The 15513-nt window shown below is 36.1% G+C and overlaps 1 protein-coding gene across 3 annotated transcripts in view; it reads right to left on the reverse strand.

The window, feature by feature from the left end:
* The window catches only part of slc44a1b (solute carrier family 44 member 1b), a 61915-nt gene that overhangs the window by 21952 nt on the left and 24450 nt on the right, over window positions 1–15513 (reverse strand). For all 3 annotated transcript variants that reach the window (XM_051649319.1, XM_051649317.1, XM_051649318.1), the window contains exons 5-11: window positions 13483–13576; window positions 13221–13390; window positions 12546–12635; window positions 8244–8410; window positions 7960–8146; window positions 4460–4628; window positions 3104–3260 (exon numbers count right to left, since the gene is read on the reverse strand). In XM_051649319.1, coding sequence (XP_051505279.1) covers window positions 3104–3260; window positions 4460–4628; window positions 7960–8146; window positions 8244–8410; window positions 12546–12635; window positions 13221–13390; window positions 13483–13576 — 1034 coding nt within the window. The remainder of the gene's footprint in view (window positions 1–3103; window positions 3261–4459; window positions 4629–7959; window positions 8147–8243; window positions 8411–12545; window positions 12636–13220; window positions 13391–13482; window positions 13577–15513) is intronic.

The raw sequence follows: 15513 nt of genomic DNA on the forward strand, positions 1-15513 counted from the left end.
ACAAGCAAACATTACCCACAATACATTGCTCTTGTTCTTTACTTTAGAGCAGTGAGCATTTGTCAAGCTCACCCTTAATGCTGCAAATCTGCCCATATAAAGCTGCTGCTGATACCTATTAGCTCATTTATATGCCCGAGGTCCCCGGCCATATATCAAGTAAATGATACGTAACCTAAGTGGAACCCAAGAGGACAATAACAAACAGCTTGCAGTGTTACCTTCAAAATGTACCTACCCACATCACAACAAAATACCAAATGATCATTTGTGTGATATTTCAGAAAGAGGAAACTGAGCATCAACATCTTGTTTTACTTTTTTGCATATTTTCATAGTCAACTAGTATTTTTAGTTTAAAGACAACATTTAACCAAAATTGGGTACTATTTATTTTAATAAATGCCCGTGGTCTTATTGTGCAGGATTTATCAGTGCAAGTTATTCTAACGAAGAAAAAAAACAAAAAATTTAATAAAGTTTTTGGACTTTATATGTGAGGTTTTCTTCAACATTCATGTACCAGTGGTTTATTTGTATTAAAAACAAACATTTCTTTTTTTTTTTTTTTTTTTTTTATTATTATAAGAAGGTCTCGTCATAACTGATTTGGAAACTTTTTACCGGGCCTTCATCCTTTATTTTTGTAACTTTCCCAGTGCCTTTTATGAATAGATTTTACTGTTTAACCTTGTCCCAGACTTTCAATATTATACTATGGCAATCCATTATAAAAATTATTACATGTTTAAAACTATGATAATCTAAACAAAGAGTGGAATGAACAAAAACCATTTCAAAATGTATTGTGTGAAAATGATATATATATATATATATATATATATATATATATATATATATATATATATATCACACACACACACACACACTACTGGTCAAAAGTTTTGAAACACTTACTCATTCTTTATTATAATATTTTTCTTCACATTTTAGAATAATAGTAAAGTCATCAAAACTATGGAATAACATAAATGGAACTATGGGAATTATGCTGTGACTAAACAAAATCCCAAATAAATCAAAACTGTGTTATATTTTAGCATCTTCAAAGTAGTCACTCTTTGCCTAGAATTTGCAGACATGTACTCTTGACATTTTCTCAACCAAATTCTTGAGGCTTTTTAAACAGTATTGAAGGAGTTCCCATCTATGTTGGGCGCTTATCGACTGCTTTTCTTTATTATTTGGTCCAAGTCATCAATTTCAAAAACTTTAGTTTTTAGTTTTATAATGAAATAAATGAATATGGTGGCACAATTATATTTTTGTCTACAAAACTAATTTCAAACATTTAAGCATAAGCCTTCAGATCAAAAGATTTAAGATCATGAGAAACATTTCAGTCAAGTGTTTCAAAACTTTTGACCGGTAGTGTGTGTGTGTGTGTGTAATATATATATATATATATATATTTTTTTTTTTTTTTTTTTATTATGACTTTCCAACAGTTGTGGGGTCATTTCCATCAAACCAAACAATTTTGCAACTAACACTTTTATTATTTTTTAATTTTTTTCAAAAGTTAATGTACTTTTTAAAATCAAGCTGTAACTTTGCCAAATTAGGCAAAAAGTGTGAAAGTATTATTTAATAGTGTGTATTTAGGAAACATAAAATGTTAGCTATGAAATTAGCCTTAGCAAGACAAAAGAGTCTGTCATTTTATTTCAGTGTCATTTTCCATCAGTTTAAACAATACAAAATTATGTTTAACTTTTTTTTTTAACGAGACTTTACTTTTTAGAAACCCACAATGCTAAAAGTGCCTAAAGCTGAAGAAACACCCTATAGTATAAAAAATATATTTTATTATTTGTACACCAGTCAGTACGGAATACTAGTTTTAAGGCCTGTTCACACCGAATCTGTGAGCATTTTGTGAGACGAACGTCTGATGGAAGGTCTGTACAGTAGTCAGCGCTGTTGCTGTTCTACAAACATATTTATACCAGTCTCCTGCCCGCACCTTCAGCTGTTAGAGATTAATATACTGAACATGGTTAAAGCATTTATTTACATAATTCAGCATAACTGTTTAATTACGTTCTTTCCATGGTGTTGCTGCATTTTGAGGAGTGTATCGGATGAGGAAAGAGCGCTGTTGCATAAATATATGTCCTATTTATATTTGCACATGTATTTATCTGCGAGTATCTACCAAACGAACTCCAGAACCCAACTTCACTTTTTATAATGCCTGAATAATATAACACAAGTTACATTGATATAAATACACGTGCAGTAATGTACATTAAGAATAACAGTTTAGTATAAAATATGATGCATATATTAAAAATAAAAGAAAATACTGGCTCACTGCCTTTTCTTTATTTATATTATTGCAGTACTTTGTTAGATTATCCTTGCAATTAAAATAGCAATGTGGTTCTGCAATTTGTTTGTCTAAAACACTGCATATAACAAATCTTTTTTATGGGATTTTACGAGCTTAGTGAAAAACGAATTGCTCAACCTCGCTGCTATTTTTAATGCCATGAGAATATAACAGGTACAGTGATATACACATTAAATAATGCACATTAATACAAACAAACCATTAGCAGACTTTCAAAAACAGTTAATGTTTGCAGAACCAAGGGATCATGATATATAATATTCGGCAGTTGATTAGCGCCACCAACATGCTGGATTGAGCAGCTGCAGCGACTGACAAAAATATCTTATCTCATTGGTCAGTCAGTTTTCATCGCAGTCTGAAGAAATAAAAAGAAAAAATGTGTTTGTTTTTTTTATCGGTCCGCTCCATAAAACAAAACAAAAAAACAACTTTGGATTATCAGTACGATTTGTCAGACCCAATGTGAATAGCGCCATTGGAATCCATTGTTCCCATTCAAAAGCTCATTCGGAACGAGCAATCGAACCAAAAAACAGACTTGGTGTGAACAGGCCTTAAACCTCTTAGAAAATGTCATAGTATTAGTTACATTCTTATGTCATAGTGCCAAGCACAACATAAGCACTTTCTTGTCCTAGTAAAATAAACATTCAACATGTCGTATGATTTTTATTTATTTTTTTAAAGTGGGGGACTAGCATTGAAACAGAGCTGTGTATCTACCTTTCCTTTGAGTTGGTTGTGAATGTACATTAGGATGAGGCGTGGGATCTTGACCAGGGTGATAATGAAGGAGCCCTTGGCCACAGTGCCCAGGTGATAGCGCACCAGCCGCAGCACTGATGACAGGATGGGCGTCACTGGGAGTTTGGTTTTGTCCCTGGAGAATTATGAGATAAGTTACTCTAAAACATACATCAACTTCACCTTTCAAGGTTATAACTGTAATCAACTCTAAAGATTAGTTGAAAAAAAATAAAGTGATAGGCTCAAACTTCCACAAAAATAATGCAAACAAAAATAATATTATAAAATACTACGGTCTTATTTTTTAGGTGTTTAAAGTTGCACCGTTTCTGTGCATCTTTTCCATCCACAGAACTGCCACTCACTGGATGTTTTTTGTTTTTGGCACTATTAAATGAACCAGCCCGACTGGCACCAGCAATCATCCATGTGATTGTCTAATCAGCCAATCATGTGGCAGCAGTGCAGTGCATAAAATCATGCAGATACAGGTCAGGAGCTTCAGTTAATGTTCACATCAACCATCAGAATGGGGAAAAAATTTGATCTCAGTGATTTCGACTGTGGCATGATTGTTTGTGCCAGAGGGGCTGGTTTGAGTATTTCTGTAACTGCTGATCTTCTGGGATTTTCACACACAACAGTCTCTAGAATTTACTCCGAATGGTGCCAAAAACAAAAAACATCCAGTGAGCGGCAGTTCTGTGGACGGAAATGCCTTGTTGATGAGAGAGGTCAACAGAGAATGGCCAGACTGGTTTGAACTGACAAAGTCTACGGTAACTCAGATAAACACTCTGTACAATTGTGGTGAGAAAATTCTGAGATGCGGGTTGGCACTGTTTTGGTGGCACGAGGGGGACCTACACAATATTAGGCAGATGGTTTTAATGTTGTGGATGATCAGTGTATTTAAAAGAAATATAGCCCAAACACTTTTCAAACAAAACACTTCACAAACAAGTTTGTTAGGTTTTAAATTATAAAACAGATATATTGTTTAAAAACTTTGGTATAACAGATATAATAAATATATTGTTAAAATTAAGTCAAAAAGTATTTGAACATTCACTGGCTGTCAAAAATGTCAAAAATGACTAAGAAAAATTAAGTTAGTTCTGAGAAAAGCTCTAGCATCATTAAAAGCGACATAGATTTCCAAAAGTGTCCGAATACTTTATGGGGCCACTGTCATTGTCTCTGCATATTAAACTAGCATAGGAGAAAGCATTTTAACTTTAACTTTAAAATGACACAGCATAAACAAGAGAAAACTGTGGCATTGAGAGCATTTTCTCACTAAAATTAACAATAGAAGGGACCAATCCAGACCTCGTGAAATAGTAGGTTACCACAGCGCCGGCTACAGTCATCTGCTGACAAGCCAGGATGAACTCACTGATCCAGATCAGACCCACTGCGTGGTACCAGGTCATGTACTGCAGCGCGCCTGTGAGCCTGAACTCAACCAAACCCGTGTCCTCATTCTTCTCTGGGTTCCCTGTGGAACAGAACGTGCAAGTCTGAGATACTGTTGTGTTCGTAAGAGCCTTCTACAATGGTAATGCTCATTTTTTAAATGAGAACGATATTCCCGAGCAAAGCTCTGCTAAAATTATCAGTGCAAACGAAAAATCCAAAGCAAAACCACTCTTAAATATGAATAATATATTAATTTTAAAATGTACAATATATTATAATATCATATCATTAACATTTAATTTAGTATATCTGAGGTTTGAATTGGACATTGAGGAGTTACTAAAAGGAATATTCAGGGTTCAAAACAAGTTAAGCTCAATTAACAGCATTTGTAGAATAATTTTGATTTCTACAAAAAATAATTTCAACTCATCCCTCATTTGTTCAAAAAATTATTATTTTAGTTGGTAAAATCTCTTACTAAATATCTCTGTTAAGTTATATCCAATTTTACAACTTAGGGTTAGGGATGTAATCCTGCAATTGGATATAATTTTACACACATACAATTAGTAAGTGATTTTATCACACTAAAATCATGTTCACACGTACAGTGTTTACATCTTATAGCTATACTTTTAACCCTTTAAGCTCGGATGGGCCCCTGAAGAAAAAAATATTATCAAGATATTACTAACTATAGTCTTGACCAACACAAAATAGGTATCGTTTGAAAGCTTAGAAGCTCTTCTTTACAATGCATGTCAAAGAGCAGAATATAACCAGCCTATTTGTTTTACTCACCGAAAAATCTAGCGAGTAATAGTTAAGCATATGTCTTTAACATTTATGTTTCATATGAACAGGTGTTGCTAATATTCCACATTTTGCTTACAACTTCACGGAAAATAAACAGAACATGAAATATCACCTCACCATTACTTAGAAGAGATGATTATCTTTAAAACGAGCCCACACACAAAGTCGGATGCATAGGTCATTAGATAATTCACACAACGCACAATGTGCACACAGCATCTGACTATCTGGCTATCTGGCTACAAATATGTTAGCTTTCCTGGATCAGATGACATCATCAGAAATACTGTAGCGTCATGGAAAACAAAACCAATTGGATTGGGTTCAGACTGCTCCAACCAGTGGTGATAGTCCTCCATATTTGGGCAGAGAGTCATGTGATCAATCACACTACTTACATATGCGACCAGGAGATGGCGACAGGTACTCAGTGATGACTCATGAAAGTAATTCTGTGAAATCTCATTACTAAAGACATTACTAAGTCTGCATGCAGTGCTGGGTAGTAACAGATTACATGTAATCTGGATTACGAAATCAGATTACAAAAATCAAGTACTTGTAATTGGATTAAATTACATTTTAAAATACTCGTAATCAAACAGTTACTTTTTTATAGATTACATGATTACATATTAACAAAGTAAATTGCAAATAATTTATTGATCATTTTCATATCAATATCAATATTTTCTTACCCCGAAGCGCAATAGTCTTATAGATGAAAATTTTGAGCATGTGCTCCTTTTACATTACAACATTAAGATATGCACCTCGGCTAAGGAATAGGTAATGGACTATTACCAAGTAGTAAGTGTTAAAAGTGTGTCAGAGTTTAGAGCACACATTGAACTTAATTGCTTCAAAGGATCTAGTGGATACCATCTCTAAGGGTCCTACCCGCAGGGTACACAATAGTTCAACTGCACAATGTGCAGCAATACAGAACAAAGTCCATCGCTCTACTGTTGCTGCTGATGAAGTGGAGTCCACTGCATGAAAATTGAAAAAAAAGAAATTGACACAATTGTTCCTGGTGTGACTCGGTGGAACACTGCTCTTTTAGAATAATCTTGCTGTTCAAAAGATAATATTTTGCACCTCAGCTTTGGAATAGGCGATGGGCTATCAGTAAGCAGTCAGGGTTTCAAGTGTTTCAGTGTTTTTAGATGAAAGCTTTGACCTAGGCAACATCGTTGCTGTTGATTTTATGGTCATTAATGTTCATAATGCTGCTATTGTTTTATGCACTTAAAATGAACTTGATGTCTCAGTGTTTTGCATTATAAACTTTTGCCATGCACTGTCTTTGCTATTAAATTTAATGTTTATTTCATTCATGTAATGTTTAATGCACTTTTTAAAAATGTAATAAAGAGCTCTTTTTGTTAATAATGAAGAATGGAATATATTTTCTTCCTCTTTTTGCGATTTTTCTGCAGTTTCTTAGGCTAAGTGTCTCAGAATGTCTCAATCTATATCATTACAATTTTTGAAAAGTATTCTTTTAAATTATACCAAACATTTGATCCTCGTTTTTTTTTTTTTTTTTTTTTTTTTTTGTTATAGTATTTTTATAACTTTTATAATATTTTTGTTGAGTTAATTGTGGGTATGCCAATGAAACAGAAATCGTTAAAAAACACCCTCAGAGCTTAAAGGGTAAAAAGGTGTGTATTTCAGCATTTATGGACTGGCCTTATTTACTTCCACTGTAAGTGCCTTACTGTAACTGCATTTTTTTAATAAACGAGGGGCAAGTCAAAACTATTTTTTGTGGTAATCCCATATTTTATATTATTTTAAAATTCTGATAAAATGTACTAATCCTCGTGTTGTTCCAAACCTGTATGACTTTCTTTCATGGAACACAACAAGAGAAAATGTAAAGAAGGTTCACGCCGTTACAACCCCCCCCCATACAATAAAAGCATACAATGACTATGAACTAGTCAAGCTCAAAAAAGGGAAAACAAACAAACAAACAAAAAAACAACAACATAAAATTAGTCCATACAGTTTACACGCCATATTCCAAGTCTTCTGAAGTCATACTGCATAACAACATACATTTTTAAATATGTGAGGGACAGACTGAAAATATTTCCATCTGCCATCAAATCTTATTCGTGTATGCACATATTCAAACTTGCAGTGTCAAGACACGTCGCCCTAGGTTTAATGTTAACGACACCAAATGCCATTGGTTCTCACACGTCTCGTAACAGAATATGACGTGCCAAGTATGAAAATGCGGAAATGTGAATGACAGTTTAAGAGCCAAAGCAGAAGACATTTTATTTTAAATTTTTTGTGAATTATTACTTCAATTTCACTCAATTCCTCAAACAAAGCAATCGTATGTCTTCAGAAGACTTGGAATAAAGAGCATGTGTCATATGGACTACTTTTATGGTGCATTTGAAGTCCTTTTTTGTACTGTTTTTTCCCTGTATGTCAAAGAGCAGCATAAACATTCTTAAAAAGTAAAAAAAAAAAAAAAACAACAAAAACAAAAAACCTCATATGGGTTTGGAACAACATGAGTGAATTTGGAGAAAAGTTTTACTTTAAGGTGATAGGCATCTCACCAGTGGTGCCGAGGAAGAGTAGGACCAGTATCCAGTAGACCCAGAATACAGAAAGAGCCAGAAAAGTACAGAAGGGCTGCAGTGCCAGCAGCGGAAGGTGAATAAACACTTTTCCCGCCACGTGGAAAAGGGCAATTGTCAGGGCCACCCTTTTCCTCATGAACAACATCAGAAGCAACAAAATTCCCTGCCAGAGCAGAAAGGGGTAAATTAGCAGTGCGGCATAGTGAAAAATACCAGCTGAGATCTCTCTAAAAGATGCACACAGTGAGAAGAGGGCATACCGTAAACACAGTCGCTGAAACTGCATAGATGAGCAGACCTTGAGCGTGGTTTTTCGGGGGCTTTATGTCACCATTGGCCTCTTCTGCTTCCTTCAAATCCTTAGACATAGTTTCATTCATTGTCATCCTGTAGTCGATATATAACCACCACAGAACGCTGGTGCCTCCTGAGAAACACAGTACACAACCCCAAATCCCATTTCAACACTGTAAATACAGGTGTTTAAATCTAGTGTCAGATTAAACTGCATTGTCAATAGGTGCTTTCACATATTCAGCATCCATTGTCAAACTGAATTGTCTTATAAAGCTGTTACATTGCCGGAAACAAGTTGTAGCATTGCTGCATGTAACATTAGCTGTTCGAACACGTACAAGGATGCTGTGACACAAATAGTTTGAACTAATCCCAAAGTTTTGAATTTTGGTGGTTGTTTGTGAATAGTAGCAATACATATAAAATATAGAAAACAGGGAATATACAGAAATCTTAAATATAAATTTAACAAGTTAATTTTGTGTGATAAATTGTTTTTATTATTATTATTTTAAAAATTAATCCAATTAATTACGTCCCCAGACCGTAATAAGGAATATTTCTACCATCAAAGCAATTCAAGCTTGAAATACCACCTGTTTTCATTAGGGGGCAGTAAACGAAACTCTATAGGCAACGCACAGCTGTGCAAACAACAAATCGCACTAGGTCCACTAGCGACAGCACAAGATGAGAACGCGTTCTTGCATTTCTAACACAGCAGGACATATGGCAATAGAGCGCAACAGTCTGGTTCAGGAAGTAAAAATCCCAAATTCATTTTTTCTATTGACAAATTGATTTTCAAAGATAACCTTTAAACCTTTATAGACTGACCTAACGTGAGCTCAGAGGTTGTTCATCGATGGTATATGCCTTTGTTGAAGCTACCGGTCTGCATTATTTCAACATCTTCGTTTGAGAGCAAAATTTCAACTACATTAAGGTCCCGGCACACTGCATACAAAAACAAAGAATGAATGTGTGTGACGACATTTAGAATAAAATCTGGCCAAAACAAAGGTGTTTTTGTGTTCGTTTCAATAGTTCATAACAGCTCACCTAGGTGAACTTTTAGGAAAGATTCTTACCAGCTGCTAAACACCTTCTAACTACCATTGATGCACGTCATCAGTAGGTGTGACCTGAAGCTCCACCTAACTTAAGGCCATCAGCTAATTCTGTTTATCTTGTTCAGTCAGTCAAAATCAGTCAATAAGAACACACTGGCATGTAGCTTTATTAGCAAGCTGGTGCAAATTTACCTACATCTGTACAATCGCTCACATAATCAAAGTGCCCATTCACTCTTTTCTTTTATATGCTGCTTCACTCATGTGCTATCTGCAGCGAAAGCCATTCACACATCTGCCCAAAGTAAGCCTATCATCATTCTTATATCTGTATTCTGCACATTAACACTTTTATACACTCATCTTTGAAATAGTATAGCGTAACCGGCACATATTATGACCACCCTTACAAAAAACTAAACTCGCCGCAAACTTGCTACAAATTTGCCGCTCGTTATTTTCACATGCATATGATCTTTCGATTCGCTGCAAATGTTTGCCAAAAGTTTGCAGCTCTTCGCCAGTAGTGGTGAATCTCCGGCAAACCTTTGGCAACAATGGACAATTTGCAGCAAGTTTGCGGCAAATTTGCGATGAACTCTTCATTTTCGTAAGAGCGTGTGTAGCGTGATAGAGCATTAGCGTCATGAATTCACAATGTAAACAAGACAAATTAAACATTTTCTACTGCATATGTATTACTTTAAATCATCAGAGTGGTTAAAACAACTGCTTTTACAGATTTCATGTGAATCTACTTATAGAATAAGGCATAAAGTCATTGATAACACATTTTAATGTCACATTAGTTTAGGTTTTATATGTAGCATCCTCATATTTAAATGCTTCTCTAAATGCATCCAGCAGCAGTGTGGCCGTGTCTAAATGATCGGGAACAGTATAATGTTGCTTGGCTATTTAGAACTTCTTTTTATCCCTGAACGGAAAACACGAAGGACTTCTCCGGAACTATATCGGGGTCTTTACAGGCTGCTAAACACATTCTTACTGCCATTGTTCCACGTCATCGGTAGGTGTGACCTGGAGCTCCACCTAATTTAAGGCCGTCATCTAATTCCCGTTTACGCCATTCAGTCAGTTAAGATCTTTCCAAATGAAACACACCAGCGTGCAGCATTATTAGCGAGCTGGTGCAAATTTACCAACATCTGTAAGATCGTTCACGTAGAGACATTTTCCAAGACTATGTCATGCGATTTTTTTGTTTAATTAGTCTACAAATGGAATCAAATGTACTCAACTACTCTCAAGTGCCTATTCTAAAGCCATTCACACATCTGCCCAAAGTAAGATATGCCTCTCTTATTATCTTTTGTCTGCATTTTGCCTATCAACACTCTTTTATACACCCATCTTTGCAGTAGTATCAGTGTCATCATAAATTACAATAACAGAGTGTAACCGGCGCATATTATGGCCGCATATAGCGTGTTAGCACATTAGCACCATGGATTCAGAATTTAAACAAAACACATTACACATTTTCTACTGCATATATATGGTATTATACTATAAATCATTATCGAGTGGTTAAAACAGCTTCTTTTACTGATCTCGTGTGAATTATATTCATAGAATGAGGCAAGAAGTCATTGATAATACATTGTAATGTCACATTAGTAAAGGTTTTTACATGTAGTCTTGTGCGTTCTCATATTTAAATGCTCTTCCAAATGCCTCAAACAGCGTTGTGGTGGTTGTCTGAATGTTCGCAAACAGCATGTTGTTGCTCAGCTGTTTCAATTTTGGCTCTGAGCAAAGAACAAAGGATTTCCCTTACAAAAAAATCTAGAGTTCTGGCAAACTAGCTGCAAACTTTCAAATGCAAATGAGCTTTCTATTCACCGCAAATGTTTGCCAGAAGTTTGCATCTCTTCACCGGTAGTGGTGAACCTGCAGCCAACCTTTTTGCATCAATGGACAAGTTTGCCGCAAAGCTCATTTGCATGTGAAAATGATCAGTGGAACTCTTGCCATGAACTCCTGATTTTTGTAAGGGTCGGGAGTGTGCTAGGCCTTTAACCATGGGCCAGCAGGGAAAGCTTCACCAATCACAGAACCACGGCCAACAAAGCCAGCGAAACATGCCCACACTGTCAATGACGCAGTCAAGTCGGTCTCCCTTCACCCTTAAACTAACTGTACATATCTGAATATATTGTTTCTATACTTATAATCAACAACCCCATCGATTTCTATGTAATTACATATTTCGCAGTGCTTCATGGGATTGTAGTTTGTGCCCATGTGAAAGACAGTAAGAGCACAGTCTTGTCCCTTTGTCCTTTTGTCCAATTTTAAAATACTTTTGCCTCAAAACAAAGTTTGTAATGTTGTGATTCACCTCGAAGCTGGTTGGTTTGGTTTATTGCACATATCCTCTTTTATGAAGTATTTTATGAAAAGCTTATGCAAAAAAATTAATGGGAAAAATATTTCCGGAACTCAGAGGGCTGAAAAAGTGGGTGGGCACTGTTGAACTTCATTCCGAATGCAGGGATTTCGAGATGTGTTTTTATAGGTTTCAACTACGTTTAACATGACACAGCGACCTAAATACACTGTTCATGATGCAACGCAACCAAAGTGAGATGCTCCAAAATTGTCACATACTGTAACTCTGTTTGCATGATTTACACCAGGAGAAGACTGACACATCTTACACTGGCTATTATGTCATTAACAACTAGTTGGTCAATTCGTTTCTGTATACACTGCATGTAAAATATATGAAAATGTGGTTGTCACAACAACTTCCACTATTCGGGAGTTAATTTGGTTGTACAATGCGGTTGTCGCTCCCGTAAATTACAGAACTGTGTGTGTACAAACAGGATAACGCACTAAAAGGTGAACTGACCAACGCATTTAGCTGCAGTATGTACGTGGCCAAAGTCATATGGGTTTGTAACAAGTAACAACATGAGGGTGAGTAATGAAGACAGAATATTAATTTTAATATCCCTTTAATCCAGCAATTTATTGGGCTTCGTGTGTGAAAGTGGCTGATGATGAGAAATAAGAGGACTAGCTTAGAAAATCTTTCCAACCAATAATATTCAACTATCAAATGCTGACTTAAGAGTAGTACCTGAAATGTACAAACACAGAAAGAAATGATGCCATTCACAGCATAAGAGGAGAAAAGTAGTGCAGAGAAAGCAAACTTGCCCAGAGAACCCAGAACCACCATTGCAGTGAGGATCCAAACCAGGACAGCAGAGATGTAACGGATTATCACCATGAGGATCATGGACAGAACTGCAGCATGCACAAAACAGGTTGAGCAGTTAGAAGAATACACCTCAGACAGAGTGAGATCTTGGAAATAATGAGTGTTTAAAGACAACATGAAATCAAACTTTGTATCCTAATCGTTATCTTATTGTGCACAATTCAGCATTCATCACTGTATTTTATTCTGAAAACAAGATGTTTTCAAAATCTTTCATCCACTTATCTGCTGACATCACCAATGCTGTGTGGGCAGGGAACATAACATATTAACCAATAATATTACAGCTAATTATCATAATTCAATCAAACCCAGATGGATACGATCAAGTGTTACACAAGGATTGTAGATTACACAAGTTGTTGTAAATGCCATTTCATGATGTCTTTAAGGGCTAGAAATCCTGCAATAATTTCAACAATAGGCCTTATATTAAGACATCTGTTTGTTAATGCTTAATCATGCAGAAGTTAATGAGTCTTGATTAGATATAAATATCAAGGGACCACAATTATCCATTTCATATGAGAATAATGTCACAGTTAAACACTCATTATCAGACAATTAAATCAATTCAGCTTCGACGGCAGCCAGAGAGAACAGGCAGTTACCTAGCGCCAGCAGACAAAGCCCGACAATGATCTCTTTGCTGGCCGCCACCCCGGCGATCAGTCTGTTTAACATGCTGTTATCACTGACAAACGTCACCACCGCTTCAGCAAACTTAGCATAGCAGGAGATATCCACCGGCGTGCAGCGGTTAAATACTGGAAGAGCTTTGCTGCAGTGATAGAAAAGGCCAGAAGGATAGAGGACAGATCAAGGAGGAAAAAGAAGCTTTATAGGATTGTTTGTCAAGGGTTTGTTAAATACCTCTCTGGTACTGGAAGTTTGGGACACTTGTCGAAGCGCTCGGGAAGTTGTGGGTACTTATGACCAGGTAACTCGTACGAACAAAGCTCAGACCCTAAAAGAAAGAAAAAAAGAAGAGGAAAACAGTTGCATTATATACAATGTTACACATCAGGGTTCCCACTCTTTTCAAGGCACAATTTTCCAGGACATTTTATGCGCCCAACAAGTGTAATATTTAAGTTAAAATGCATATGTCCATTTAAATCAAGCTTTTATTTTGCCGTTTCGGTGTGTTTTGGACAGTAGATTCTCACCTCCAGACAAGCAGTTCGCAAAATGGCCAAATGTGATTATAAATCCCTGTAAAGCTGTAATTTAATCAATTAAATACATAGTCTGTATGTGCTGCACACTTCAGAGTGCTCTGCTCTCTGTCATCTCACTGTCAAACGTCACCACCGCTTCAGCAAACTTAGCATAGCAGGAGATATCCACCGGCTTGATGATCATGATGAGGTGTTTTCAGTCTGTGAGCGGCCAGCTTCACACATTCATTTTGAAGCAAGCATCACTTGCAGATAATATATTTATTCAATTAAATCACTTTTGCAGTTTATTTATCACACAAGGACATATTCGCAATTTCAATTTGATTAATTGTGTATTCAAACATTCATTTCTGTCCAAATATGTCACATTCCATGACATTATGAATTTTTTAATCTAATGCCATTTTTCTGACTAGATTCCATGATTTCGTCCGTGTTTTCCGCATACTACAAGTGGTAACCGCAGTATAAGCAGACTCTGATCATTGAATTATTGAAAATGTATTCACATCCCAAGGTGTAAAGGCCGAATCACCACGCTACTAACTCAGGGTGTGAATTTGTTTTTAAAAAAAAATCAGTGGTCCGACCATCATTGTTGTCTAAAGTTTTTTAACTCAAATGTTATTGTGGATAACACAACAGCAGTGTTGGAACGAAAGAAAACGTATTTTGTACTATATCAATACTTAAAACTATTGCGTTGGAGAAAAACAGAGATGACAGCAGATGAGCAGAGTACGTGACAATGTATGTGACAGGGACTCGATCATGACAGTCAACCATTGAAACTGTTTCACAATGTGCAGCCCCGGCAGTGACAAAACGATACGAATTTGTTTATTTGACTCCTACTCCAAGTCCTGATCATTACCATATTTTTGTGCATTTAACAAAAACCTTGTTAGCAACACAGTCAAACAGTTCTATTATACTAAAATATTTTCCAGGACAAATAATTATTTTCCAGGTCATTTAGGTATTTTTCTAATTTTCTACTACTTTTCCATGACTGGTTTTCATCAGTGGAACTGGGTTTTCCTGGAAGCGTGGGAACCCTGCACATATACCTGCTAAAAAAAGATGGTCAAGCTGGAGAACGAGTTCAAGCTTTGCTTTTAAATATGATTAACCAGCTCAGTAAGGTCACCGGACCCACATAACAATGGTGGTCTACCACTCCTAACCAGATTTAGCTTGATGGTCTTCCAGGTCAAGCTTGGCTCCACCAGCTGCTAGTATGGCTGGACAGTATACTGAATATTTTGCGATACTTTCAGAGTGTTAAGATGGAGATATTTGGAGTGTCTCTGATTTGAATCTCAGTAGAGTTCAATGCTGATAGATTTCAATCATTTTTTTTTTTTTTAAATACTGTATTTTACTTCTTGCTAGGTATGGGAATCACAAGGAATTTAACGATTCTGCTTCTGATTCTGACTCCTCAACCATTTTGGTTCCATTAATGATTCGTATATTTGAGTAGGGCTGGGCGATATGGCGATATTCAAGGTGTAGATTCAGTAGAGGAGCAGAACTGCCATTGAACTGCGGAGCTGGACACACAGTCTTCTGTCCGCATCGGCAGAAAAATTGACATTCTAGAACCGTTAATGGAACTGAAAGTCATGACAATCATATGTTTCTGTATTTATTAAAAAAATGGGACCAGTTCCGAATAAGAACTGGTTCTCAGTTCCTAACCCTACTTGCATTAAAA

This window comes from Myxocyprinus asiaticus, chromosome 22 (genome assembly GCF_019703515.2).
Source record: "Myxocyprinus asiaticus isolate MX2 ecotype Aquarium Trade chromosome 22, UBuf_Myxa_2, whole genome shotgun sequence".
Classification (NCBI taxonomy): Eukaryota; Metazoa; Chordata; class Actinopteri; order Cypriniformes; family Catostomidae; genus Myxocyprinus; species Myxocyprinus asiaticus.